The sequence below is a fragment of the Sceloporus undulatus genome, chromosome 4 (genome assembly GCF_019175285.1).
Source record: "Sceloporus undulatus isolate JIND9_A2432 ecotype Alabama chromosome 4, SceUnd_v1.1, whole genome shotgun sequence".
Lineage (NCBI taxonomy): Eukaryota > Metazoa > Chordata > Lepidosauria > Squamata > Phrynosomatidae > Sceloporus > Sceloporus undulatus.
In genome coordinates, this window is record NC_056525.1 from 153,119,614 (window position 1) to 153,147,459 (window position 27,846).

The following is a 27,846-nucleotide window of genomic DNA, read 5'->3' on the forward strand; positions in this document are numbered from 1 at the left end:
ATCTTATATATATCAAAAGACTACAAGCACGTTGTTTGTATTTTAGTAACATCTCCAAGTGTTTAATCACTTTATATTCAGTGCCTCTCAACCAGTGATACCTTCTGACAATTCAGTTTTAAGCCCACACTATGCTGTTTTCCAGAATTACAATCCCATACTACTTCCTGGATAAGGGAGAACTCTCCCTATGAAATTTGCATAGCTGCTATAGTGCAGTGGTTAAAATGGTGGACCATGGCTGGGGAGACTTAGATTCAAAAAGCCACCACAAAACTCATTGAGTGACTTTGAGCCAGTTACTGTATCTAGACTAATATTTTATTTTTATGAAGAGGAATCTCTCTTAGACTAATCTACTGTACAATGTTGGAGGCTAAATGAATAGATATATAGCAACTTGAGCTCTTTGGAAGCAATGAAGGCTATACATAAAGTAATAATTGCTGCTAATGCTAATTGCATTACATTCCCTCAAAACTGCTTTGAAATGCTTCAACTGTAAAGCATTCTGCACATGCTTCATTTCCATTTTAGCTGCAATTAACTAGCAACTCTTTGAATCCAAACAACTAACTTGAAAGTGATGAATCTGGGAAAGACTTTACCATCATATCACCATTTCTTTTATAGGTGTATCTTCACAGGGACTAAAAACCTCTAAAGCATGTCTGGAAAACAAGCTTATAGGCATTGTTTCCAATAGTCGCTGTATCTGTATCCGTAAAAGGATGTCTTGATTTCTATCACCATCTGGGTGATAGAAATCAAGGCATTCTTTTACACCTATATTCTAAATTAATTATTATTTCATTGATCTTCCTTCTGTTCTAGTCAACTTCTCCCAAATACCTCCATATGTTGTGTTGTACAAAACAAGCCAAGTTTAAACAACATCTTGATACCTCCAGATCTTCTGTTCTTTCCCTCCCACAACATCTGTCATCAAACCAGAGCTTTTAGGAAGTAGCCTAGGACCTTATTGCACTGCTTAAATAACCTGGTTTACCTCTTCTGAATTGAAGTCTAATTTGGACTGCAGCTGGGTCCTATCACAAGGATTTTGCCACTGAAGCCACCAGGTGAGTCCAGTCCAGCTGCAGCCTGGGTCGCAGGCATGCTTTAGGAGCCTCATTTCAAAACTGGGAGCTTACAGGCTTCAAAAAATGGCTGCAAAAGCATGCTGGGGACTCAGGCTGCAGCCAGGCTGGACTCACTTGATGGCTTCAGCTGCAAAATCCTTGTGACAGCTGTAGTTAGTAATTGGATGGGAGACTTCCAATGAATACCAGGTGGTGTGAGCTATATTTCACAGGGAGGTACTGGTAAAAACCCCTTTTGGTATTCTTTACCTAAGAAAATCCTATAATATTGTGGAATCACCATAAGTCAACAAGCATCACGAAGGCACATAAACACACAAGCATGCACTCTTTCTATAGTTTTGCTCAAGAAGAAATGTGTAGATAAAAATAAAAACTAGGCAAGAGGAAAGTGGGACCTGAAACACCATTTTGTATGATTGAGTGTTTCTGTTTAGAATTATGCCACACAGCCACTCAGTTATGTCCTCTTCTAAGATACTTCCACACCCCAGTTCAAGCATCATGTGAACAAGACAACAGATACCCTGCCTTTTTCATCATCACTTTTCTTACATGGATGCTCTCCATAAGAGCAAGGATGCTGAAAAATGAAGGTTCTTGCTTGCATGGATAGCTTCAGTGTAAAGAAGAACCGCTTCAGATTTGTCACTTCGTTATAAGAAAAGTACATGGTGTGAGTGGAGTTGCAGTTGTGCTCCTCTCTCCTTCCTTCTTACTATTCCCAAACAACCTGATTTTCTTTTCTTTCATTTTAAAAATTTATTTTCTTTTCGTTTTTTTTTTTTTTACTTAATGGATTGCCATGATCATGCAATGGCACTAAAAATAAATATAAATACAATAAAATACAACTACAGACTGAAAGCCATCCTGGGAAAGGTATAAGGTAGGGAGGCTGAGCTATGGAAGATGGTATGAAGAAGGCAAAGGCTGGCACAAAACAGCACCATGGCAATTTGAAAGAGCTGTGCGATAACAACTGTCCCAAGCCAAGTATATTTGCATTTTCCTAGACAAAGACGTTTGTGGCACCTTATGAGCCTGGTGTGATAACATCTTTTTAAACATCCTAGGCCTCATTCCCACTTACAGATAAATTGGTGTGTGGCGGTCCAAATTGATGAACTGACTTGACAGCAGAGCATGGTTCCCATTATATTTGCCCTAATCGCATTTTCCCCTCTAAAATAATCCACTTGTGGTTCACATTCATGCATGAAATGATTCAAAATGGACCTGCTCCAGCCAAAGGGCAAATTTAAATCGATTCCAGTCCACATCTGGTTTACACTTGCACAGAATCAATTTATTGAAAAAGATGCAGAAAAAATCAGCATCAAAAAGACGTGGATTAAATGGGTCAGGTGCATGGCAACCCCCACACTAAATCACTTCAGCTATTCGATTTAAGTGGGAACCACGGTCATTTGAACCAGTTCAAACTGAATTGCAGTTTAAAAGGTAGTGGGAATGAGGCCCTAATCAATTAAAACAGCCCTCCAAAAGATTTCTCCAAAAGAGCATCTTGAAAAATGCATGCCCCATGACTCCTAACCAATGAAACTGACAATTTTAGTGAATTTCAAATATTTGCAAATATATATTTAAATTGTACCCCAGGAGTCCTGGTGGCACAGTGGTTAAAAGCCTGTACTGCAGCCACATAAGGTTCAATAACAGCAAAAGGTCTCAAGCTCGACTCAGGCTTGCATCCTTCCGAGGAGGTTGCTAAAATGAGTACCCAGCTTGTTGGGAGAAATTAGCTTACACTTTATAAACCACTTAGACACTGTTAGTTCAGTATGAAGCAGTATATAAATAAAGCTGTTTGGTTTTATATGTGTGTGTGTGTGTGTATATATATAGTCTATGTCCAGTTATACTGAAACACTTGAGAAATGGTCCTGAAATCCTGGAGCATGGCAGCTCTGACTTGAGAGTCAACCTACTGTGTGGAATTGACTAGTACGGCCACACAAAAAAATACTAAATGTAAAAAGAATTACAAACATATGTAGAGATGAACCAGCAGTGTGTACTCAGAACAATAAAGGATGATGATGACGATGATGATCTATGATAAATATCTGAAAACAGAACTTTTTTTAAAAGAAAACCAGTATTTTAATTATTAACCTTCAAGCAAGCTGGGTGACTTTTGATTTTGGAAACAAGACAGAAAAAATAATGACACTCACATCACAGAAGCATCATGACTAAAAAGAGAAAGATCAAATGCACCACATTGCTGTGTAACTCCAGTATATGTGCTATGTACTTTGTACCTGTTCATACCTGAGTTACTGTGTCTCTCGCTCCAAAATAGCCTGCGTCTCTTTGTGTTTCTCACACATTTCCTGTTTCCCCCAGAATTCATATTCAAGGACATAAAGAACAAACAGAATGTACGGTGGTTTCCCCATCTGCCCATTTCCTAATCAAGGCTCTTTGAGGGTATTTTTTAATTTTATTTTTTCCCTTTGAAAGAGTCCATATCATCTATGTGAATGAGCAAAATTCCATCAGGATTTTCTTTAAACTCTAGCAAAACAAGGCTTCCTCTTTCACAGCTGTTTGACTGGGGGTAAGGGAAAGATAATGAGGTGGGTTGGGGCTTTGGACTGTATATTTTAACCTTGTAAGCCATCCCAATTGCATTTTGTAGAGAGGCAGGATATAAATAAATTATTATTATTATTAGTAGTAGTAGTAGTAGTAGTAGTAGTAGTATTAGCAAAAAGTGTTTAGGCTTGAATTTTCTTTCTGTGTTCCATCTTTGGTGAATCATGGGAAGGGGAGAATTACCTGAGAAGCATAGGGGTTGTAGCATATCTTCATCAAGTGAAGTAGTAAACAGCTGGAATCCAGATATTTAAAATAACTAGTTAACAAGAACAAATATTTACAGCTCTTTTTCTGGTGCCATGGTATGCTATAATTGTAGCTATTGAGGGATGATGTCACTCTTTCTGTGATGCAATTTTTACTTTTAGTCACTTTGGTCATTATACAACTGTGGTCTCACATTCACCCTCATGAAAGGTATATACCCTCAGAAGAGAGGTTCAAGAATTGTTTTGTGCTCCTATTTTGTGCTCAATTGTAGGTGATGAAGCTATTACAAGGTGGATAGAAGGAAATCATATTTTGTACAACACGGTGTGGAAGGCAGGTGTTTCTAGCATGATGTAGTAGTTTGAATGTTGAACTGTAACTCTTGGGACCAGAGTTTGATTCCCAGCTAAGCCATGGAAACCCGACAGAGTAACCTTGGGCAAGTGACATGCTCTCAGCCTCATGAGAAGGCATTGGCAAACCTTCTCTAAACACATCTGGCTATGAAAAACCCATGATAGGGTCACCTTGAGATTGTCATAGGAAACAACTTGAAAGCACACAACAATAAATTTCAATCTCCAAATCAGTGCAGGAAATCCAGAGCTAACATAGTTCCACAGATGACTGTCCAGATTACTTGAAGACCCATCAGACCATACATAATTCATTCCACTGTTGAATACTTCTAATATTTGGGTAAAATCTCATCCTGTAGGAAGATATGCCATTAGCTCATTGTATTTTGTCTTGCCCCCTCTTCTGCGTAGTGGCCCAAAGTGTTTTCATGCCTCACACACTAGGCACAACATACCCAGTTTCATTAAAACAAACCTTTTTCAAGCGAGTGACTGGTTCCCCGTAACTTTATCTTCCCTGAATGTATTTTTACCTTTTTTGGACAGTCAAAAGGGGGTGGGGGTGAAATGATTGAAACAAAAGCCAGATTTTAAGAGAATGTCTTGAAGTGAACTGCGGTGGCAATGCGCCTTGCTGCCCAGTAAGTGCCATCCTTATTGAAACAATACAGATGTCCTTGTGCTACACTTCTCATTCTCCCCTGCAGTAGCCATGGGGAAGGAATGCCATGACTAAAAAGAACAAAAGTCCAGACAGAAGGGAAATTCAGATGCTGAGCCAAGATAGAAGTAACTAGTTACAAATAACTAGTTAATTGTGGTTCATTGTGAGTATCCCTTTTCATGGACAGGGGAAACCCATCAATGCGCTTGCAATCACAGTAGTCCCCAGGTGTGAAACCTCCCTGTTAAGGTAGCTGCAATATTGGTAGTAATGTGATGTCAGTGTCTCCTCCTCTCCCCTTTCACTATTCCCAAACAAGCTTGATTCCAAACTCAGAAACCAAATGAAAAAGTGAAAATTAAAAATTAAAAAATCTTTTTTTAAAAAAACTCAAACCCAAAAGGCATTCTAGTAGGGCATAGAACAGGGAGGTGTAATTGAAGGGAAGGAGAGCGTGTGATGGCATAAACAGCCCCAGTAGTGCAAGAACACAATGAGCAATAATGGCTGCTGCTCACAAGTATAGTTTCATTTTTTTTAACAAGTGTGACTGCAAGGAGAATGGGGCTTATGCAGTAATGCCCAGGGTGGTGAACAAAGTTTAGTTTATTCTATAGCAGTGTTGTTTACTTCGGGGGGAAACTGAAGACCTCCCATTCTCACTTTTCCCCCAACAACCACCCTCCATATGGAAATTCAGCTCCAGGTCCTACTATATGTTTTGGATCTTCACCCTCCGACTTCTTTCCCACCCCTGTTCTCTTGATTTGCATTGACTCATAGCTGGCATTAATTTGTTTCCTTACAATGTAGTCATATGTATATACTTGGAAATAAGAATCTGCTTGGAAGTAAGAATCAGCCCAATGAGGAACTTCCAAGGCTGCTATTTCTTCCACTTGTCAATGTGGTTATTACAGATATAACAGAGCTTAACCTGTTGAATCCACATCCATCCTGCTGAAAGTGTTTTTGGCATGATCTCACTGAAAAGACCTTTTAACACACCTTTTGTTTCTATCAAGGAACACCTATCTGTATGCACAATATTTCAGTTATTAGACTCACACATATGATTCTCTTCTTCTGTGCCAAGGAGAACAAGGTAGGAAGACAAGGGTCTTCCCACATTTTATCTTCATAAAAGTCTTGGCTATGAGATATTGACTAGCCTGGGGGCACTGAAGCAAAATTCATGGCTGGAATAGGGATTTGAACTGTGTCTCTCAGAGCCTATTCTGGGGTCAAATCCCAGATGTTAAGGGAAATGTGCATTTCTGTGACTAACATAAATGCATAACAAGATTTCCTAAGAGATTTGTGCTTCAACAAACTGACTTTCTGACTGGGTGTGAGGTGGGTGTTTGCAGTAAGCTACAATCATTCTGTTTAAAAAAATGAAAGTGAAAATGTTGTTTTGTTTTGTTTTTCAGTTTGGAACAGTAATTTTTTTTAATTGACATATCCCAGCTGCTAACTTTATCATACAAAATTAGATATTTTCTGTCAGCCTGATGATAGGCTGCTTGGAGTGTTCAGACTTTGACCCTGGAATGTGTAGGATGCAATTGACAGATTCAATGATGGGAATGGCTGTTCCTTCCATCAGAAATTTTCATAGTTTGACACACACACAAAAGTAACACTACAGAAAGGAAATCTATATGAGACTGGCACAATTGACATAGTGGTCTTTCTCTGCATGGTGGCTCCCTCTTGGAACAGTGGCCACATGGAGACTGTTTTAGATAAATGTGGATTAAAAGCAAAATACTGGTGGCAAAGATTGTTTACAGCGAGTATATTGGACATTGCAACCATTTATTCTCATTTTTAAAGGAATCCGTATTCCTACATCAGTCCAGTTATGGAGGAAAGCAAGATCAAGGAAGGACATTTGTTAGGTTCAAATTATAATTTAGCATTAACATGAATTGCAACAAATGGGTCTTCAGCACTGTTGCTAATCTGAAAATAAGCTTTGCCATCACCTTGGACTTCAATTCTAATTCCAGTACAGTTATTCCCCTCCTTCTCGCCAGAAATGATATCACAATATGTGCCTGCAGGAAGGCCGGTTTGCAATGTTTCAGACAAGTTCCTGTTAAAAAAGTAATAGATGTTTAAATAATTCCCTTGCTTCCTAAAGCTTTACATCATAAATTAATACAGTTTGACTAGGACTATCACTCTCTTATCCATTGGTCAACACCAAAGTCCTGTTTCACTCCATAAAACCACTTCTATCCATAGCAACCATCCCACACTTTCAGATATATAACCTATGGTTCTCAGGGTCCCACTGCTGACTTTCTTTGGAAGTTCTGTGATTATTTTGTGCAAGACAGTTTGTCATTTGGTGTGATTCATAGCAGGGATGAGGAACTACAAGTCCTGAGGCCAAATCTCATGAAGGATGAGATATAGCTCTGTGGGATTCTCCAGGTGACCATACCTTCTTCATGAGACTATCATTTGATTGTTTCTATACACGTTCTTTAATTTTTCTCTCCTTCCCTCTCAAGGCATTAAGGAGTTATTTAAGTGTTCTAAGTTCAAATATCCATGCATTTTTGGTCCCACCCTTTTACTTTGGTTTTGCCCACCCATGGAATGTGCATGCGCACACCCCTTTCTCCACAGTGAATTTGCCATTCATTTTGAAAAGGGTAGCCTACCCTTGCTGCCATACTCCCCAGCAAAATAGTCATACTTTCAACCCCTGAAAAATCTCTGCCTACTTACCAATCATCATTATTGAAGACAATGAATCCTTTGTTTCCACGACCAAATGCCACTTGATTGCTGTTATTGTCCCACCAATTGGTAAACGCCTGTCCCTCGACAACATTGCGGAAAATAACCATGTTCCTTTGCAGGGAGTATGGGAATTGCATTACAGTTTTATATTGTAATGTTATTCTATGCCATTTTGTTAACAGTACAAGATGAAGCAAAGCAGCTGACTCATAAACATTAACCAATCAAAAGGCAATAAAAACTATTTAGATAAAATTGTTACAAAACAAAATGCTAAAAACATTCAAATGTAAAAACAACATCTGGAATTCAGCATGAGACTTGCACTTTCGTAAGTGGACTTTTGTGTGTGGGAAACAGAACAGAATAATCTCACAATATCCATGTTCACCTAGAGGCTGCTGTGACATTACAATAATAGGAGGCAGAGTGTCTGGCTCTGACCATGGCTCTGATGGGCCAAGACGTAACAGGAGTGTCTAATGTATACCAGAATTGTCCTGTGAGCATCAGATGTGTCCAATATGCATTGCAAGCACCCAATGACCATGAGAAGACTCCAATGTGCACCAGAAAATGTGGAATATGCATCAGAAGTGTCCAATGTAATTTGGAAGCACCTTAGCACATTGAAACACATTGGGTAGTGACTAGATGTACATCTTTGCAATTCACTAACAGGGTTTCATCGCATTTCTGCAACATAGCTATGGATTCATGAAGTTACAAAATATAGACCATGATGTAGAATCTCATCCATTGTCAGTACTGGCTGGTGGCTTCTGCATAAGTGGGGCCATAAACTTGATTTGTGTCTCAGTCTGAATGAATTATCCAAGGTGTTGAAAATAGGTTCAGTACCTTGGATAGCAAATTTAAAGTTTGAGCTAGACCTCAAGAATGCCCAAGAAGCCACCCACCCACTCATGGCAACATTTCAGTAAATCAATGTACTTTCAATATGTCTGAGTTGCATCCACATTGCAAAATTAATGCAATTTGACACTGCTTTTCCAGCCATGCTTGAATGATATGGAATTTTGGGATTTGAAGTTCTGTGAGATATTTAGCCTTCCCTGTCAGAGAAATCTCAGGATTATAGATGGAGCCATAGCAGTAAAGCAGTGTCAAACTATTAATCTGCATCCAGTGAAGCAAGTACTGAGAAAAATCAAGACCTAACTGGCCAAAACACATGAACCATAACATAAGCTCATTTCTAATGCTGGTCCTCCTACTTTCCTAGAAGCAACATAAGGTTAATCACTTCTGTGAGGGAACAGCTAAATGATTTAAATAACAGATTAAAATCTATTTAATCATCTTCATAATCAAATATAAGGTAAGTAACGCTTAAGCAATTTTTTTCTGAATTGTTTTCAATTAATGTCATTTTAGCAAATATGGATTCCTTGAATTGTATCCAGATTCCTTCTCCTTTTCAGATCTATACTGTCTCCTCAAACTCTGATCACTGACCGGTCTGTTTTTGTACTTAGAGAGGCAAAAACAGAGAGACACAGAGATGAGGAGAGAGAAAAGAGTCTCCATGTAATGACCTCTAAAATAGGACATTATTATTTCTTCATTTCTGATCTGTGGAGCTTATTGTTTAGCATTTTAAATTGGTTCAGCCTCCAAACTGCCAGCTGCCATCAGCCCAGGGCCCCAGCCAAGTCCTAAGCCATGCTCTTCCAGCACTTTTAAGAAATCGGGAAAGCTTTCTGACTTCTAAAAGGGCTGGCGGAGTGTGGCTTGGGCCTGGCGAGGGCGGCTGGTGATTCGGCAACAGTTTAGTCTGTGATAATCCCCACCTCCATCCCTCGCCCCACTACACAGCCCGGAGGGAGGAACCGTTTAAAATGCTGAGCAATAAGCTCCTATGTCTCGCCTTTTTCCTAAAATAGGACCAAAGCATCTTGCCCTCATCTCCCTAAACGCTGTTAATATATTTACAGATATAATTAGAGGTTGCATAATTAATATCATAATGAGATCTTTGACTCTGTATTCTTGGGTATAAGAACATTTTGAACTCTCATTACAGTTATTTATTTATTTTCTAAATCCCACTTTAATTATTTTTTAAAAAATAATTTTTAAAATTTACTGATTTAAAACTGAGATCCAGAGCCGGCTAATACAGTTCAGAGAAGGTGGAAATTCTCAGCAAACTAGATCTTCCCTTATGTCTCCATAGCAGTGTAGGATAAAATTTACATTTTCTAACCTTATCTGACGCCATCGATGTTCACAGACCCAGTCGTTGCCACAGTTTGTCTGGATTAATAGTAACTGATTTAGTTGACCCATCAGAATTGCTGGAGGCCAATCCAGTCATTGACATCCTAGTTAGGGAACATACATTGGTAGGACAAAAATATTTGATGATTGGTGATACAATAGATATGCAGACAAAATACATTTTGTAGCACCTATACACAAGGAATTCTGTTTGAGAACATCTTATTATATTGCTCAGAGATCTCAGAATAAGTACAACAAAATGAGGTAAAATAAGACAGTAAACCTGAGATCATATTATTTCTTTCCTGGGCATCTGCAAGCAAAATCAGCACAGCAGTATGTGGAATCTCTCTCCAATAGGTTCTATGGGTTTTTTATTATTATTTCAGATAGCTTTTTACATGAAGGAACATTTTAAAATGGTAGGCCCCACATGTAGGTTGTCACTGCCTTGTTATTGTACATGATATTTAAACAAGTGTCATGCCATCTGGGGCTTAGGGATTGTTAGTCCCCCAAAAGTAATTTTCTCAAGCTGTGAGACTGTGCTAACCTCTAGAGTGAAAAAGCCTCATACTCTGGAGCCCCCAGAAAAATAGTGATGGCTAGGAGACTAAGTACAGAGTAACACTTGCAGTCTGTTCATTTCAACTGGGCAAAAATAACATTGGAGCTGGGCTTTAAAGTTAAATCAATCTACACCATCCCAGGCTTCCATTGTGCTTTAATCAATATTGGTTATTCATCACATAATACAGTTATGATAAGAACAATAACAAAATGACTCATTTAAGAAATCTATTGCAATAAAGAGCAGGCCTTTCAATGTCAGTCTGACTGTTGTCCCACCACAACAAAAACTCTCTAAGTTTCCCATACAAATAACCCTACTGGAACCTGAAATGACCCCCTGCATAAAATTTATGGGCTTTCTTGAACTTATGGAACAGTGGGGAAGAAATATTTTACACCAAATCATTGATATATACATGTAAGAATTTACAAATTATTTGTGATTATTATAAAATAGGAACTGACCTTTCCATTCTCAAAATGCCTTGACCAGCGGAAACTTGACATGACACGTGTAAAACCATAGGGGTGAGCAAGCATGAAACCAACTGCCATTTTGTAGAGCCTGAAAAGAGAGAGGAAAACAAGAAAGGGGAGAAGAAAGAGAAGAAAAGGAAGAAAACAAGGTTTATATTTATCTTCAGGGGGCAGGGGAGGAAGAACTACTTGAGCCTTTAAATGTGTTCCTCACCTGGGATCCCAAAAAGTCAAAATGGAAGCTCCCCCAGCACCATGTCCTCGCTGGTTGTCATGATTATCGACAAAGACAACAGCTCTATCAGAAGGCATAAAGCCCCAGCCTTCTCCCCAGTTCCTAGAAAAATAAAGAAAGTGTCAAATTAATTAGAAACATATTTTAAGACGTTTAAGACTCTTGAGTTGTAACCTTGGCTGAAATGCATGAAATAAAAATTACTTTAGATAAGCCATCTTTTCTCCATTCCATCTACGGATGACAGTCCCTAGTTTTGCACCATATTTGAATTCTGTTACCCGGCCATTTCCAAAGTATTCACTGGCTGAGATGGCCTCTCCACCCAAATCAATCACCTGAAAAGTGAAAAAACAAACATTTATTTCAAAGTGTGGTATAAGGGTTTTGTCTCATTCTCTCACTCTCCATCTCACATACACAGAAACACACAGGTTTGCTGATCCACAATTTTCATTTATGTCAGGTTATACTTTCTGCTGTGAGCCATGTAGTATTGACTAAGGAGGTTACATGTACACTTATGTGGTTCAGATCTGTGCAACAGGAACATTATAGGAACAAATAACATGGATGTCTTATGTCAGAAGGGTTTTCAGCCAATCACAGTTTCCTAATAAGCATCCTTGTAGGATACAGAACTTTGCAAACATATTTATATAGTTATGTGCAGTAATCCCCCATTCACTAGTCTCTTGACTATACAATCATATCAGGCATTCCAGGACTGACATTGCACATTCAGTGCTTTCCCCTTCACTGGAAAATAATAAGGCTACAGCTTTTCACATGAAAACCTAAGTATTTACTGAGTCCCTGTATGTAGATTAGAATTAAGTTAGGCATCCCTTTAACTTAGAAGAAGAGCAGTGTCCAAATAGAGAAGTGTAGGCATACCTTAGTTAACAAAGATTCTGACAAAAAAGCTCCTTTTTAGAAAACGTTTTATGTTTGCCCAGTTTCTTCTTCCTCTTTATCCTCTGTCTAGCTGGGAGGCTTTTAGCAGCATGGGAGGATGGTGAAGGAAGGCTGGAGAAACAAACTCGTGGTGTTGAGTTGCAGCAGCATGTCTGCAGTAAACAATTCCTCAAAGCTTAAGCTGGGAAAGAATGGGATTCTACTCACTGATCCGTGTGTGTGTGTGTGTGTGTGTGTGTTTCTACAACAGGTGAAGTAGCTCCAGATAAAGAATCCCTTGCTGAGGTTGTGTGAACAACAAAAGACAGAAAAAGGGGAAAAGCAGGTAAGCTTGCCTCACGAGCTACCCTTAGCATGTTAAAAACAACAAAAACATAGATCTGATAACTAAAATGGACATCATGAGAAAAGTGGAAACTGATGAAAGAAAAAAAATCACATTTGGATGTGTTTTGGCAGACGTTTTCAAGTGATCTCTAGAAGGTGCAAAATGTTTGTGTTTATTTAGGCAAGGCTTACCAGACCTGCTTCTTTCATTTCACATGTGCATATTCTTACGTTTTTAATAAAAGGTTTCCTGAAACAGGTTGAACTGCTCTTCTTTTTAACTAGAAGCTATCCCTATTCTTTCCATTCTATTTCTGCTTCTGGTAGCAATTTTTCAAGTAACCAAGTAATGCCCAGGAGCACATCTATTTTGTTAACAGAGGTATGCCTATATCCAATGCTGTTTCTAACCTTCTTGTTCAATGCATGTAGGATTGATGAGGAATCCTTAGATGGTACTGGCTTGAAATTTCAAAAGTTTTCTTTTAAAAGTGCAGGTCCTAGATTCCCTGCCAACATATCCAGAATAGTAAAAAGTAACTTTTTCTAGCCTGGAGCCACAAGAAATGGCCCATCTTTCCATTTTCTCAAGCTAACACCATATGTGCTTAATGTTTATCTTTGACATGACAGATGGACAGATCACCTCTTGAAAGATGAATGGCCTTGTTCCTTGAGCAAACCATCGAGTGTTCAAATTGTTTAGTTTGTCTAAAAATGCTTTCATGTCCCCAGGCCACATATGCTTGGAAGCATCAATCCGAAATCCTGCTACTCCAATGTCAATCAGGCGGTTCATATAGTTAGCAACTGTGGAGCGTACGTAGTCCTTCTCTAGTGCAAGATCGAGAAGACTAACAAGCCGACAGTCACGGACCTGTTGAAAAAGATTATTTTGAGATGTCAATTCTATGTTGTGTGTGTGTGTTCATGCGCATACGCCTTCAAGTTGTCTGTCGACTTATGGAGACCAAATGAATTTCACAGGGCTTTCTTAGGCAAAGAATAACTAGAAGTGGTTTTGCCAGTTCCTTCTTCTGAATTATAGCCTACAGCATATAGTATTTGTTGCTTATCTTCCATCTAAGTATTAACTAGGGTTGACACTGCTTAGTATCCTAAAATCACACAAGGTTATGGTGCCTTTAGGGTATTAGCATCCTGCTAACTCAGTGACAGAATATATAAAGGATTCCAGATCTAGTCCAGATTTTGGGACATTAAAATGTTCTGCCTGCAAAACTGAGAACAAAACAATATGCTAAGTATGGACAACCTCATGGCAATGCATTTTTTTATCTGCTAAATTTCATATTTCAACTAGATGAAAGAACAATAACCAAAAAGAAAAGAAAAGAAAGAGGAGAAGAAAGAGCAACAAAGAAAAAAAAGTCCACAAGTTTTACCTGGTAAATATCATTGTAGCTTTCAATCTCTCCACTATAGGTCTTGCATTTCCCATCGTTGAAGTCCCAGGCTGAGTATGGGACAGCAGGGAAGTCACGCGTACCTGCATTAAAATAGCTTCCACAAGTAGAATGGGTGCCTGCCCCACCTCCAGAGCCACACATGTGATTGACCACAGCATCAACATAAATATGTACCTGGTTGGGGGAAAACATTTCTTATAGCTATATTCAGAATGCATCATGAAGGGGTATCCTGCCTTCCAGCCTTTCCTTAGTTTATTCTTCTCTGCTGTAGTAATGGCATTACAGACCTCACTCTGTTCAACTGAATTATGTTTTCTCTTCCAGGTATAATACAAAGAGTTGGTTATATTTAATAAAGCCTTAAAGGACGTTGGTTCACAATACCTTAGAAACTGCTCCCTCTCTTGGCTTCCACTGTAATCTGTGGAATCCACCAAAGATACACTCTTAACGATGCCACCCATAGCATTAGGTTTAGTCATCATAGTCATGATGAAGAGAGAAGTTTTTGGTGGTTGCCCCTTCCCAGTACTGATTTGCTAAAGTAGCAGCTCCCTTGAGGGTGGAACATCAAACATACTTGTATCTTTGGATGTCAGAATTAAATTGGAAAGGACAGCAAAATGAATTAGTTTAGATAAAACATCTCTCTTTTTTGTTGATGTTTTGATTGTTAAGTGTTCCAGACCTTGAGAACTGGTAAGTCTAGGAATCTGTATAAAATACAATAAAGCACTTTGGGTTAATGAGTGATTTCACAGGTCAATTTAAAAAGAAAATCAAAAGCAGGGGCAATCTTAAAAATCATTTATTGCAATTCTCCTGCTCCCTGTATAATGGACATAAGGCAGTTTATGATTACTGATACAACAAACTATTTAAAATTCAATACGGAATCTGTATTGGTTTGTTATTGCATTCTCACTGCTATTCCCTTCTCTCTAAAGCTAGTTAACATCCACATGAAACCACTGGGAGACGTTATCCAGAGTTTTGGAGTTGGAGGTCACCAGTATGCTGATGATTCCCAACTATCTATTGTTTCTATCCAATTCCAATCAAGCTATCTCCTCTAAACCAATGTCTGCTGCCAGTAATGGACAGGATGAGGGCACACAAGCTGGCACTTAATCAAGACAAGACAGAAGTGCTTTTGGTCAGTCAAAAAACCAGTCTGGGAATAGGGATTCCACCTGTGTTGGATATGCTTACACTTTTAAAATTTTATGCAAATAGCTTGGATGTGCTGATGGACTCAGAGCTGAGCCTGGATGTTTCAGCAGTGGACAAGACTGCATTTGCAGTTAAAACTAGTGTGCCAGTTGTGCTCATTCCCTGAGACATCACATACGGCTATAGTGATGCATGCCTTCATTACATCCTGTCTGAATTACTGCAACATATTCTATGTTAGGCTGCCTTTAGAAATTCTTCAGAAATTCCAGAGAGTCCAAATTGCAGCCAAATTGCTAACTATGGAAAGCTATAGGGGTCCTATAATCTCCTTGTTTCAACAACTCAACATCTCTCTCTCTCTTTATTTTTTTTTTTTTTTTGAATATTCAAAATATTGATTTCATGTATTTATATATTGCTTTTCAGGTGAACCTTAAGATGTTTACATAAAAATATTTAAAATAAGCATCAGCCTTGAGTACTCTTATTTGCCCAAAAGAACAACTCAACATCTCTTGAAGAACATGTCTGAGTGACTGCAAATTGGATTTTACAGGATATCTTTCTGGATGAACTGTTCCTCTAATATCATGAGCATGGAAGCAGAGTTTCTTTGATCTAAAAGCAACTGGTTATCAGTCTAGTCAGGATTTCTGAGTCACTTACTCCAACATTGTTGCATCTGGTCACCATGTCTATCAATTCATTCTCACTTCCAGATCGTGAACATAGCTTGTAGCTGATAGGCTGATATCTTTCCCACCATGGCCTCCATGGATTTGTAATGACAATGTTTTCATTTGGAGGGGAGATCTGTAATAAAAAAAAGATATCGTAAAATGCCCTGGGATAAATAGTTTAACAGGTTAGGGAAAGGACTGTGGTACATCTTTACTAACACTGGGGGCTTCAGCTGACACTGCCAGATTCTGTGTAGACAGTATAAAAATAGCAATGGGCAAACTTTGTCCACCTGAACCCCCTGAAGTATCTGATTTTTTCCAAGCTTTCTCAATGAATTCTCAACAAAAAAAGTTTTCAAAATCTAAGACGCAGAATATATTGCCTGCAACCTTCTCTGCCAGTAGTTTTTAATTCAAAGGAGTGTGAAAATTAGCAGTGGAGTGGGCTCACTGAAGCTAAAAGCAGGCTTCCAGGCCTTTGCTTTACACAGAGATGAGAATCATGAATATTTGTAGATGCTGAACTGAAAGTCCCACTAGCCCCAGCCAACATAGCCAACACTAATTGCACAGATTTGCTCAACAGACATTTCAATCAAGGGAATACAATTATTTGAATGATCCCTTTAAGAAATGTTTCACAAATAATAACAAACTCCTGGAATATCAGAAATAAAAGTAGATTATTACCAATTCTTAGGCGTGTTACAGACGTGCCGAAGGGGCGTATTAGGGTTAGGAAGGGGCGTGTTAGGGCTGAGAAGGGGCATCCCTTCCGGACGCCCCTCAACTCTAATACGGACCGAGTCCGTACAAAATGGCGGCACCCATCCACATGGGGGCTGCCATTTTGATGTCGTGGACCCGTAGTGATGCCACGAGTGTGCGATTAGTGCCTCGCGGCACCACTTCCAGGTCGCAGAAAGAAGCGCCATTTCAGCGCTTCTTTCTTGCTGTGCCTGGGAACCACACGGTTTGGCCGCTGCGGTTCCCAGACATAGCAAACAGCGGCGGTGGCAGAGCGCCCTTCTTGGGCACTCTGTAACGCGCCTTACCATTGTAAAGGATGCTGGGATCTGTAATCTGACAATTTCTTGAAATAATCTTGTTTTATTTCTAATATCCTAGGAATTTGTTATTATTTGTGAAACATTTCTTAAAGGGATAATTGAAATGCTTGTATTCCCATGATGCAAATGTCTGTTGAGCGAATCTGTGCAATGAGTGTATATATTTTGAAGAAGTTTTATTATTACCTGTGGGTAACCCAGCACACATTTATGATGCCAGATTCCACTGAGTTTCAACAGTCATCCAGATGCTTGATAAATGTCATTTGAATGGCAAGTCTGGTATGCTCAACCAGTTACACAGCCTAAGAGTCTACAACACAATAGTCCGCCAGACTTCACATGGAATAACTCAGCATACAATCAGAACTTGTATCCATACTTTGTCTTTCAGTTTAACACTGGATTGTCAAGGTAGAAATTCAGTACATACAGATTTCCCTATACACAAACAAGTCATTTAAAAATTTCTGTTGTCACACTGACTTCAAATTTCAGTAGCCTTATTTTGTCTGGGGCTGTATCTACACTGAAGAATCAACATAGTGACACTGCTTTAACTGCCATGGCTCAATGCTATGGAATTCTGGGATTTGTAGTTTAGTACAATATTTAGTCTTCTCCGTGAGAGAGCTCTGGTGCCACAACAAACTACAAATCCCAGGATTCTAGTGTGATAGCAGCCCAGGACACATTAATGAAGCTGAGACATAATCACTACTCCCCAGGCTTTTACCATAGCGATCCAAGTACAATGCTCTTTCCAAAGTACATTTTCCAAGAGATTCCCTTGAGTTTAGCTTACCTGAACTCCACCATATCCATTAGGTGCTAGATAGCGCTCACACTCCAGAGCAATGTCAGCCCAACGCCATTCAAAGAGGTGGACGATAGATGTTCTTCCAGCCTTTGTATTTGGGTTGTATTGAGCCCAACAAAGCTCAAAAGCCACTAAAAGAAGAAAAATCTTCATGCTGTTCTGCGCAATCTCTTCTATGAACTCTACTTTGTTGATGTTAGTGACTATTTATATATTCCTGCTACAGCTCAAAGTACACGTCAGTCGTGAGACATTCAATCCACAATTGGTTATATTTAGTCATTTTCCTGTAATCAAAGGTCATTCCATTAGATGTTTCAAACAATGTAACAGGTGAAGATAACAAACCAAATTCTCTGGCTAACAACTTCAAATGCATAGACAAGGATAAGATTCAAGGTGATTTCTCACATTTGGGTTCTCATCTGCATAGATTAGATAGTGTCGCTAGGAAGAACAGGCTTTATTTGAGTTTTGCATATTAAAGAGAGAGAAAAACATTGTTCCTCATTAATGGCCTCTTCATAGAAACTTCCAAGGCAAGACATCAAAGCAAGATAGAGAACTTTAGCTAAGTCTTAAAAATATGAGACTGTACCACAGAGTAACTGGAGGCATTGCTTTTCCATAATCCTTATACAGTCATCCCTCCATATTTGCAGCTTTGATATTTGTGGATTTGATTATTCACGGATTTCATTAATATGTTCTCTCTAGGACTGCCTAGGTCCTCCAGTGCAACTCTGTGGTCAACTTTAACTAAATGTTGCACTGAAAGACCATTTGTAGCTACTCCAGTGCCATTCTATGGTCAGTGTATGTTGGACATTGACCACAGAGTTGCACTGGAGGACCTAGAGATTCCTAGAGAGGTGTCCTCTCAGGTAAAAACAGTGTTTTTGTTATTTGCGGTTTTTTCATATTCACGGGGGTCTTGTTCCCATAACCCTAGCGAATATGGAGGGACAACTGTATAGTTTAGAGATCTTTCTTTAGTTCAGAAACCTTTGAATCACTAATACTTAGTGACTGATTCCCATAACCTATATACAGTATAAGGTGGAGATCCTCCATGCATATAGAGATGTAACATTTATTTTCATGTCTATACTGCTTTTCTATAAAACAACCAAACAGTTGTTGTTGTTGTTGTTGTTGTTGTTGTTGTGTGCCTTCAGGTCACCTTCTGACTTAAAAGGTGACATTAAGACATTAGCATCATGCGGTCAGACACTTATCATAGGGTTTTCTTGGCAAGATTTGTTCAGAAGAAGTTTGACTTTGCCTTCCCCTGAGTGAGAGACTGTGACTTGTCCAAAGTCACCCATTGGATTTCTATGGTCAAGTGGGGATTTGGACCCTTGACCCACAGTTTTCTAGTCCAACACTCAAACCACTACACCACACTGCCTCACTGAGGAGGTGTTTGTTGGTTACTAATGCCTTCAAATCAATTCTGACTTATGGAGACCTCGCCTAAGGTTTTCTTGCTAAGATTTATTCAGAGGAGGTTTACTATTGTTTTCCTCTGAGGCTGAGAGAGTGTGACTTGGCAAAGGTCACCCAGTGGGCATGCATGGCTGAGCCGGAATTCAAACCCTGATCTCCTGGAAACCCAGCCCAAGACTCAAACCATTATACCATGCAGGTTCCCTAAGAGCCCAGTGTATGACACGGAAAATAACAACACATTAAAACATAAAATTGTTAAACACTAAAATAAAAAAAAATAATAAAAAACAATAAAATAATTGAAAACATGAGAAAGAACTTTTGAAAAATGAATTGAAAATATGTATTTTATTGCCTTTTCTAAAAGCAGTCAAACTGAAGACAGATTCAAATTACAAATGGAGTCCATCCCACAATTTAGTAGTGACACAGGAGAAAATCCTGCCTCAAGCATACCTCTTCAGATAACCATGGATCTCCTGTAGATTTTACTGACTTGGCCCATTCATAGCAAAACAAGCAATCCTTCAGATAGTGAGCAATTTGAGGGTTCAATTGTTAAAACTCAAATGTGATTTGAGCCTTGAAAACAAGTGGCAATTGTTGCATATCTTACACTGTTGGTGGTATATGATCTTGACACTGGGTACTGTTCTTTGCATATTGCACATCAACCGAGGGGTTACATTTTGCACTAAGTGAAGCTTACAGACCCTCGTCAAGGATAGTCTTACAAAGAGTATACTGCAGTAATCAAGACATGATATGACTACTCTGAGATGAGAATCAGATTGTTTCAGGAAAGGTTATTGTTAGTACATTAAACATAATGGTACAACCACATTCCTTATCTCTAATGTCACCTGGAATAGTGGGGCAGGATAGCTTCAAGGTGTACTCCCAAGCTGTAGAGCTGATGTTTCCAGGAGACAGTACTTCCTTCCAGAACATGTTGAAATCCAGTCTTGAATCCAACTGTTTATTATGAAACAGCACTTTTGTCTAGTTGGCATTTAATTTCCATTTGCTTCCTTTCATCATTTTCATTACTGCAGCAAAGCAACAATCACAGGTTTCATCTGCTTTCGTAGTGTTAGTATGACAAGGTGTAAATCTCATCACCATTTTTAAGGCATATCACTCCAAAGCTCTGAATTATTTCTCCTAGCAGCATTTTATTAATTTATTATAAAATGACACAGGCCACAAAATAAAACCCTACCAGATATTATGAAACAGACACTGTGGTGGAAAACTGGTTCTCCAGAGATGATTGGGATCAGAACCACTACAGTACAATGCCCAAGCTTGAGCGGTTGTCCAGGAGGATATCATGGTCAATTGAAAGCCAGCAAGAGTTATAAGAGAACCAACATTACTATATTCTCCCATTGCATTGCCCCCTCCCAGTTTTCTGTGCAGATCATCCACCTTGGCAAATGAAAGCAATCTCAGTCCCATTCCAGGTCAAAAGCCCTGTTGAAAGAGGACCAGATAATGGGTCCAGAATAGGGATGCTTCCTTATTTGCTTTATCTTTGTTTCTTCCAGAAGCAGCTATTTCATCAAACTACCAAAAAGACAAGACATGTAGAAGATCCATTCCACCAGGTCTGGAGAAAAGTCAGTAAGTATTTTATCACTTTCAAAACTGGTGCCTGAATGTGCTTGTTCTCCCCACTCCCATCCCCTTTCTTTATATATTTTATATTCTAAGTCTGGAAGTAAGGGCTGGCTTATCATGTTATTTAAACTGATCTGTAAGCTACTTTGAAGAACTGAGAGGCAGGTAAAGAATGAAGTTTCAAATAACAGGAGTAGCTCTACACTTGTGAAGTTCAAATTAGTATATATATGGAGGGCATGCTAACTGAAACCTATTAATTACAGTTTATACTTGTGTACAAGTCAACCTCATGTATAAGTCAAGGGAAGGCTTCAGGGTCAAAATCATGGATTTTGATATGACCCATGGATAAGGTGTGGGTAAAATTTAGGGGACTACAACGAATGATGGAAAGGGCAAAACACCATCTCCTTCTCCAGATCTCTCCTAACCACCTAACACCACTTCCCAGGTGCTAGAGGAGAGGTTTTAACTTCAAGTTGAGGAGGAAAGGAAGTGGAGCTAAAAGGGGTGTTTCTTTGATGGGAAGAGAAGGCTTTCAAATCAGACTAGGAACCTCTTTCACACACACACACACACGCGCACACACCTTCCTGCCTCAAGACACAAAAAATGGGGTATCACGTAGGGCTTGTTTCAGGACTTTTCTAAGGAGTATTAGTTTATTGACCTGTATATAAGTCGACCCAGGATTTTAGGGTCAATTTTGAGGCATAAATTTCCTGACCTAGTATATATAGTACAATATGCACAGCATCTCTGCAAGAAAAGCCAGGACGAGCCAAAGACTATCTGGGAGTGAAGGAAAGGGAGCTTGTCAGCTACACCTTATTCCATTAGCCACTTCTTTCTTCCCTCTGGGACTCCTTAACCACCTCAAGAATGAGTTGACTTTTTGCAGGACTGAGGCCCAGCCAGCAGTTTTGAAGATGTTCCCTGGGTGGATTGTGTTAGCTCCCTGGGTTGAGGAATAGAATTGGAAAGAGAGATTTACTGACTGCTTGTCCAATGTTGATGTATACTTGGATGCTTGGAGAGGTGAGAGCCACCACACGTTTATAGACCAGAGGTTCTCAACCTTTGATCCTCCGGCTGTTTTGGACTTCAGCACCCAAAAGCCTTTTCCAGCATGACCAATGATGAGGGAATCTGGGAGATAAAGTCAAAAACATCTGGAGGACCAGAGGTTGAGAACCACTGTGTGCTGGCTTATTAAACAGGCCAAAGAAGGACTTGTTAAGTACAGTGCACCCGCGTTATACGTGGCTTTGAGCATTCGGGGCGCAAGGGGTGGTGCGTCCCATTCACATGAATGGAGGCGCTCTGGTGGCGTGTGCCCTGCACACCGCTGCTTCACTGCCACAGGCATGAGAGCCATTCATTTGAATGGGGCTTGAGTATCTGCATATTTTCTCTTACGTGGGGGGGGGGGGTCCGGAACAGATACCCCGCATAAGAGAAGGGCGGACTGTAGATAAGGGAAGTGATTAATGCCTTTTTACAACAAGGCAGGGTCCCAACATGCCTGAAGGAGGCAGTGGAAAGACCTCTTCTGAAAAAACATTCCCTGGATCCTACTATACTAGATAACTATAGGCCATATAGGTTCATAGGAGTTTATTACATGGAAGAAATTTCTCTTAATTTCGAATGAAAAGAAAGTGGGGCCAGAACGCATTCATGTGAATTCACTAGTTCAGCAAATTTACGTGAATTCGAATTGCTTTCAAACTGACTTCCCATTGCCCGAAAATAGCTTGCCATTGCCCAAAATTGCGTGTGGTAGTCTATCACGCAATAACATGAAACCCCATGATTGTGTTCAGACTGACTTCCCATTGCCCAAAATTGCATGTGGTAGTCTTTCACACAATAACGTTAAACCCCATGATTGCATTCGGATTGCCATTGGATTATACTTCCAATTTCCCTTGTCTGATAAACTCCAAAGTTTGGGGGTATTCCTGGATTCAAGGCTCAGGTTTCAGCATGACCAGGAGTGCTTTTGCATAGTTAAAGTGAGTGTGCCAACTTCACCTGGATCTAGTATGCATGTGGTGGTTCTCACTTCTCCAAAGATTCTATACACCTCCTCAAGTTGCATAAATTAAAATGTACCCACTAACACTGGGCAAACAGGCACCAAGGTTACATCCATCAGATCTATATCAACTACAGCATCCAAGTCAGAGTGGATCCAAGTGATTTTATTCACAAAGTGCTATGTAAACTCTTCACATAGTGGACTACTGAGTGGTTTGTATATTCCTCTTGCGGGACAGAATACAGAAGGCCCCCTGACCACTCAAAACAGCTCCGCTGGATGACACTGTACAGAAGCAATTGTGGTAGTGAAGAAGGATTTCTTTGCAGTCATTAATGCCATGGCATAGATTTTCCAATAAGCTCTAGCCCATGTTTGGTTGGACTCGCTCCGAGTCTTCCACCATTGTCGCTCTAGTCTCCATTCCACTTGTTTCATTGCCATCAGCTCCCTGGTAAACCAGGGTACAATGAGGGCATAATTCAAAATGTCTGAAATTCACTTCAAAACCTTTTAACCTGCTTAATTATTTTTTAAAATTTATATACTTTGTAATGCTTTTCTGTTGCTTTTGATTTGTACTGTTTTAAATTGGTTGGTACTTGTCTTGAGTCCCTATGCTGGGAGAAAAGTAAGATATAAATAAATAAATAAATAAATGTTCTGCAAAGAACTGCGTTCTTTAGGAGATACAAGGAATCCTCATCAGATAAGCTTCCAAGCGGGACATTTACATTTTTTCCTCATCGTACAGAAGGTTCAATAACAATTACAATGCTTCTTCCCCTCTTTGTAGATTAATCCAGCCTCATGAATACTATGGGACAGCACACCCAATTCTAGATTTGAAGTTCAGAGTGGTTAACCTTTCCATCAGATAGGAAGTCAGGCTCTGTTTTATCACTCTCACTACTGGTAAATACTCCCTCAGGTCAGATTCAAGTTAAACTGTATAATGCAAATGGCTGATGTAACCCTTCATTGTTGTTCTTATCCTGAAAATGTGGTTGGAATATCACAGCCTCCTCATGGTGTCACACTTTTGTTACTGGTGAGGCAAGAATTTGCATGCTCAACTAGATCACTGTTACACAAAGAGCATGATAAGATAGCACTATGTACAAAGGGATCTGCTGCCAAAGTGCTTTAGATTTATACTCTCTGCTAGGAAGTTTGTCCAACTTTGCTTGGAATAATTTCTGGGTTGCCTCACCAGGAACTATCTTTCCATCTCCACATCGATTGAACATGGCACATAGCGTGCTAGCTTGTATGTTAAGACAGGCCATTGCAAATGTATCCCACAAATTTGGTGCTAATCTTTTCAGCTCTTGGGAAATTGGAGGGGGGTGGTTGCCTCCTTCCCTCATTTAATTTCATTCAGGTAAATTATGTATTCCCTTTTGTATATTAGATCGTCCCAAACATGGCCTCCAAGTTTAGTGCAAATCCATCCAAATGTTTCTGAAGAAATAATTGGACAGCTACCCCAACCTCTAGTAGATTTTTGGTTGTTACCTAGTCCAGGTTTTAAATCAGATCAGCACAAACATACTTTCTAAATTTTGTGGCCCTTCATCCAAGCCACTTGTGTATGGTGTGGTTAACATAGAGACAAACTTAATTTTATTTATATTGATTTGGTCAAATCTGCCAGTGAAAGATGGATAAAAGATCCATGGATAAAAGATCCAGATGACACAAGCTCTGGCATTTTGTCTTTCTGAGGATAATATGAAGCTACTGCATACTCGCTGCTAGTACAAACGTATTTCTTTCTTGCTGCTAATTTGCATGGTTTTAAATAAATGAAAGTAGCTTTCCTACTTGACTATAGGAGGATCATACAACTATGTCTCCAAAATGTTAGAATACAAATCCTCCCAGCCTTTGCCAGCACTGCCAGTGGTGAGGAATCATGGATGCTGTAGACCAACAACAACATCTAGAACAGGGATTCCCAAACTTTACTCATCCAAGAGTTTTGGACTTCAACTCCCAGAAACCCCACCTGTCAGGAATTCTGGGAGCTGAAGTCCAAAACATTTGGAAGACCAAAGTTTGGAATCACTGATCTAGAAGGACCCCGTTGCCCAAACAAGCCTTTAGATTATGATCATTGCAGGTTCAAAACCATATCTGCATGACATCCCTGAATCAAGCCAAAAAATTAACTAGAAATATTTCAGTCAAAATCCAAGCAGAGCAGCTGGCAAAAATGCCACTGGAATAGTGGTCTAGGGTATGGAATCAACATTTAAAGTTTACAAGAAGCAATGATCTGAAAGAGAACTATTATAAAGTGTTCTGCATATGGTACCTAACACCAGCCAAACCTGCTAGAATATACGGAAATGCTAGAAACAAATGCTGGAAATGTGGAGAAGATAACAGTACCTTCTAAATATATGGTAGCAGTGTACTAAGGCATTTTTTTGTTTGGAGAAACATCCACTCTAAAATAATGGATACACTCAAGATTGATTTTCCACTTACCCTGGAACTTTATTTATTGAACATGCCGAATGGACTGGACAAACAGAAAAGAAACTGAATTCTTGCTTTATGTTCTGTCTCATTATGTTATCAACCCCAACTATATTGTTTCTCAAATCCTCAAAGAGAGGTTCTGACCTTAATAAAATCCATTGTCAGATCTTATAGACCGTTTCATGCAGTTAGATTCCCTAATGTGTTTTTCCGTGGAGGTGTTACACATTTCCGGTTGTCCTCAAAATGCTTCAGAGTCTTATCATTAAGATGAATTGTTAATTTGTCCATTCCTCTTCTGTCATTGGTATTTTGTTGATTTTCCATTTCCTAGCATAGATTATTCCAGGAGCTGTGATCATATATAATAGAATTTTCCCATGTTTCTTTTCTGTTTGTCCAGTCCATTCGGCAAGGTCCAGAATAATGTCCTAGAACCACACACAGCTCACTCAGAAAAGCAAAAGCAGAGTATATTAGTGTTATCTGTAGCACCCCAATCTACTCCAGGCAGGGTTGCCATAATTTTCTACCACCAAACCGGGGCAAAATGCAGAAAAAATGTAGGACATTCAAGAAAAATGGCATTCTTCCTGGACAGCAGGCAGAAATGTAGCTCCTCTTTTCTGGCCAACATACAACTATCAAAGACCCACCCCCCAAAAAATCCAAAACACACACAAGCACACACCACATTTTGGCATTTAACATGGCTTTAATGTATATTTCAGTTTTGTTTGTTTGTTACTTTAAAACCCAAAAACACACACCGGCTTTTGACATTTAAATAGGCTTATTGCATATTTCAGTCGCTTATTCCATAACAGACCCTTTGGGTTTAACATGGTCTAACATTTAACATGGCTATATTGCAAAGGGATATTTCACTATTCTGCACATAGCTCAGACTCTTTGGGTGCCAAAACAAAACTGCATTCCCAGAATTCCATAGCATAGAGCCAGGGCAATTACAGTGGTGCCAAACAAGAATGTGCAACAGTGGTGGCCTTAATCCCCCGCCCCCCATGATAATATCATCATATTCATAACCATCATCATCACTGTTAAAGTGTGAGAGCCAGCATGATGGAGTAGTATTAGCTTCGTTGGACTACAACCCTGGGACCAGGGTTCAATTCCCAGCTTAAGCATTAAACATCCACTTTGGTGAGTCACACTCTCTAAACCTCAGAGGATGGCAGGTCTTACTGGGCTCTGGGTCTCCCACCATCAGGGGGTTTTCTTGGCAAGTTTCTTCAAACGGGAATGCTATCGCCATCCTCTGAGGCTGAGAGAGTGTAACTTGCCCCAGGTCACCCAGTGAGTTTACATGGCTGAGCTGGCACTCAAGCCCTGGTCTCCCCATGACCTGGTTCAAACCACACTGGCCCTTACACAACGCAAAAGTTTGCATGATGAATGACTAAATCCACTTATATGTTGTTGCTGCGCCTTCAAGTCATTTCCAACTTATGGCAACCCTTAAGTGAAACAAACTATCATGGGGTTTTGTTGGCAAGGTTTGTTCAGAGGGGGTTTGCCCTTACCATCCTCTGAGGCTAAGACAGTGTGACTGGCCCAAGGATAAACGGCAGCAGTGGGCAGCCCCATTCTCCGCCCCAGGCCCCCCAGTCAGAGAGGCCTATAAGGCCTAGCCTCCTGTCACCACGCTGAGAGTGCAGCCCACCATGTGGAAAGGGAAGTGGAGGCAGCAAGACTGGGCCCAGGCCCAGCAAGGCCTACCAGGCCATGTAGGAAGACCTGTGCTACTTTCTGCTCTGGAGCTCTCTCTCTAGTCTCAGCTTGGCTGAATGGAAAGGCGCCTGCTCCTCTGCCTGGCCCCAATGGAGATGGAAGAGCTGGAAGCCTGCCCCTGGCCTGCAGCCTCTCCCACACACAAACAGGGATGTTGCTCTGCCTCTGCTGGGAAGGGGAGGGGAGGCAGAGAGCCAAGGACCAGGATTACGGCCATCCAGGGACATTAAGCAAAGGCGGGGCGGGACATTCATGAAGGCTAGAAAACCAGGAATGTCTTGCCAGAACCCGGGAAATGGCAACCCTCTTTAGAGCCTCACAAGGACAGCCCCACCCTCCCCTTTGCCCATCAGCCAATCAGCACCCGCATGCAAATTCCCCCTCCTACCTCACAGTCCAACAGTCAGCGTGAGTAGACCTCCAGAGCCTCACAAAGAAGGCTCCTCCCTCCTTTTTTCCCACCAGCCAATCAGCACCTCCATGTAAATTCCCCCTCCTGCCTCACAATCCACCAGTCAATGTGAGTGGACCTCCAGACTCTCACAAGGAAGGCTCCTCCCTCCCTTTTGCCAGGATCATCTCCATCTCCCCTCTTTCTCCTTTTTCAAAAGCAAGTCATTCCGTGAACCTAGGGCTGGTGTTGATTTTAGGGCATGGCTCTGATTTCTCTGCTCTGGGACAGTAGTCCAAACAGCAGCAGCAGGAGTGTTCACAGAAGAGAGCAGGGTTTTCCTTTAGGTTTGGGCCGTGAGGGCTTGCATCACGGATGCTCTCTGGGGAGTTTCCTGTACAGGGC

The 27,846-nt window shown here is 40.2% G+C and overlaps 1 protein-coding gene across 1 annotated transcript; it reads right to left on the reverse strand.

Moving 5' to 3' along the window:
- Positions 1 to 6,766: 6,766 nt before the first annotated feature.
- Positions 6,767 to 17,896, reverse strand: LOC121929617 (pancreatic alpha-amylase-like). The gene is given in 12 exon segments (XM_042465364.1): positions 6,767 to 7,065; positions 7,710 to 7,835; positions 9,955 to 10,002; positions 10,004 to 10,050; positions 10,052 to 10,072; positions 11,010 to 11,109; positions 11,236 to 11,358; positions 11,461 to 11,594; positions 13,148 to 13,378; positions 13,908 to 14,105; positions 15,777 to 15,923; positions 17,669 to 17,896. Coding segments are annotated over 12 exon segments (1,533 nt in total). The 5' UTR covers positions 17,837 to 17,896; the 3' UTR covers positions 6,767 to 6,875.
- Positions 17,897 to 27,846: the final 9,950 nt, after the last annotated feature.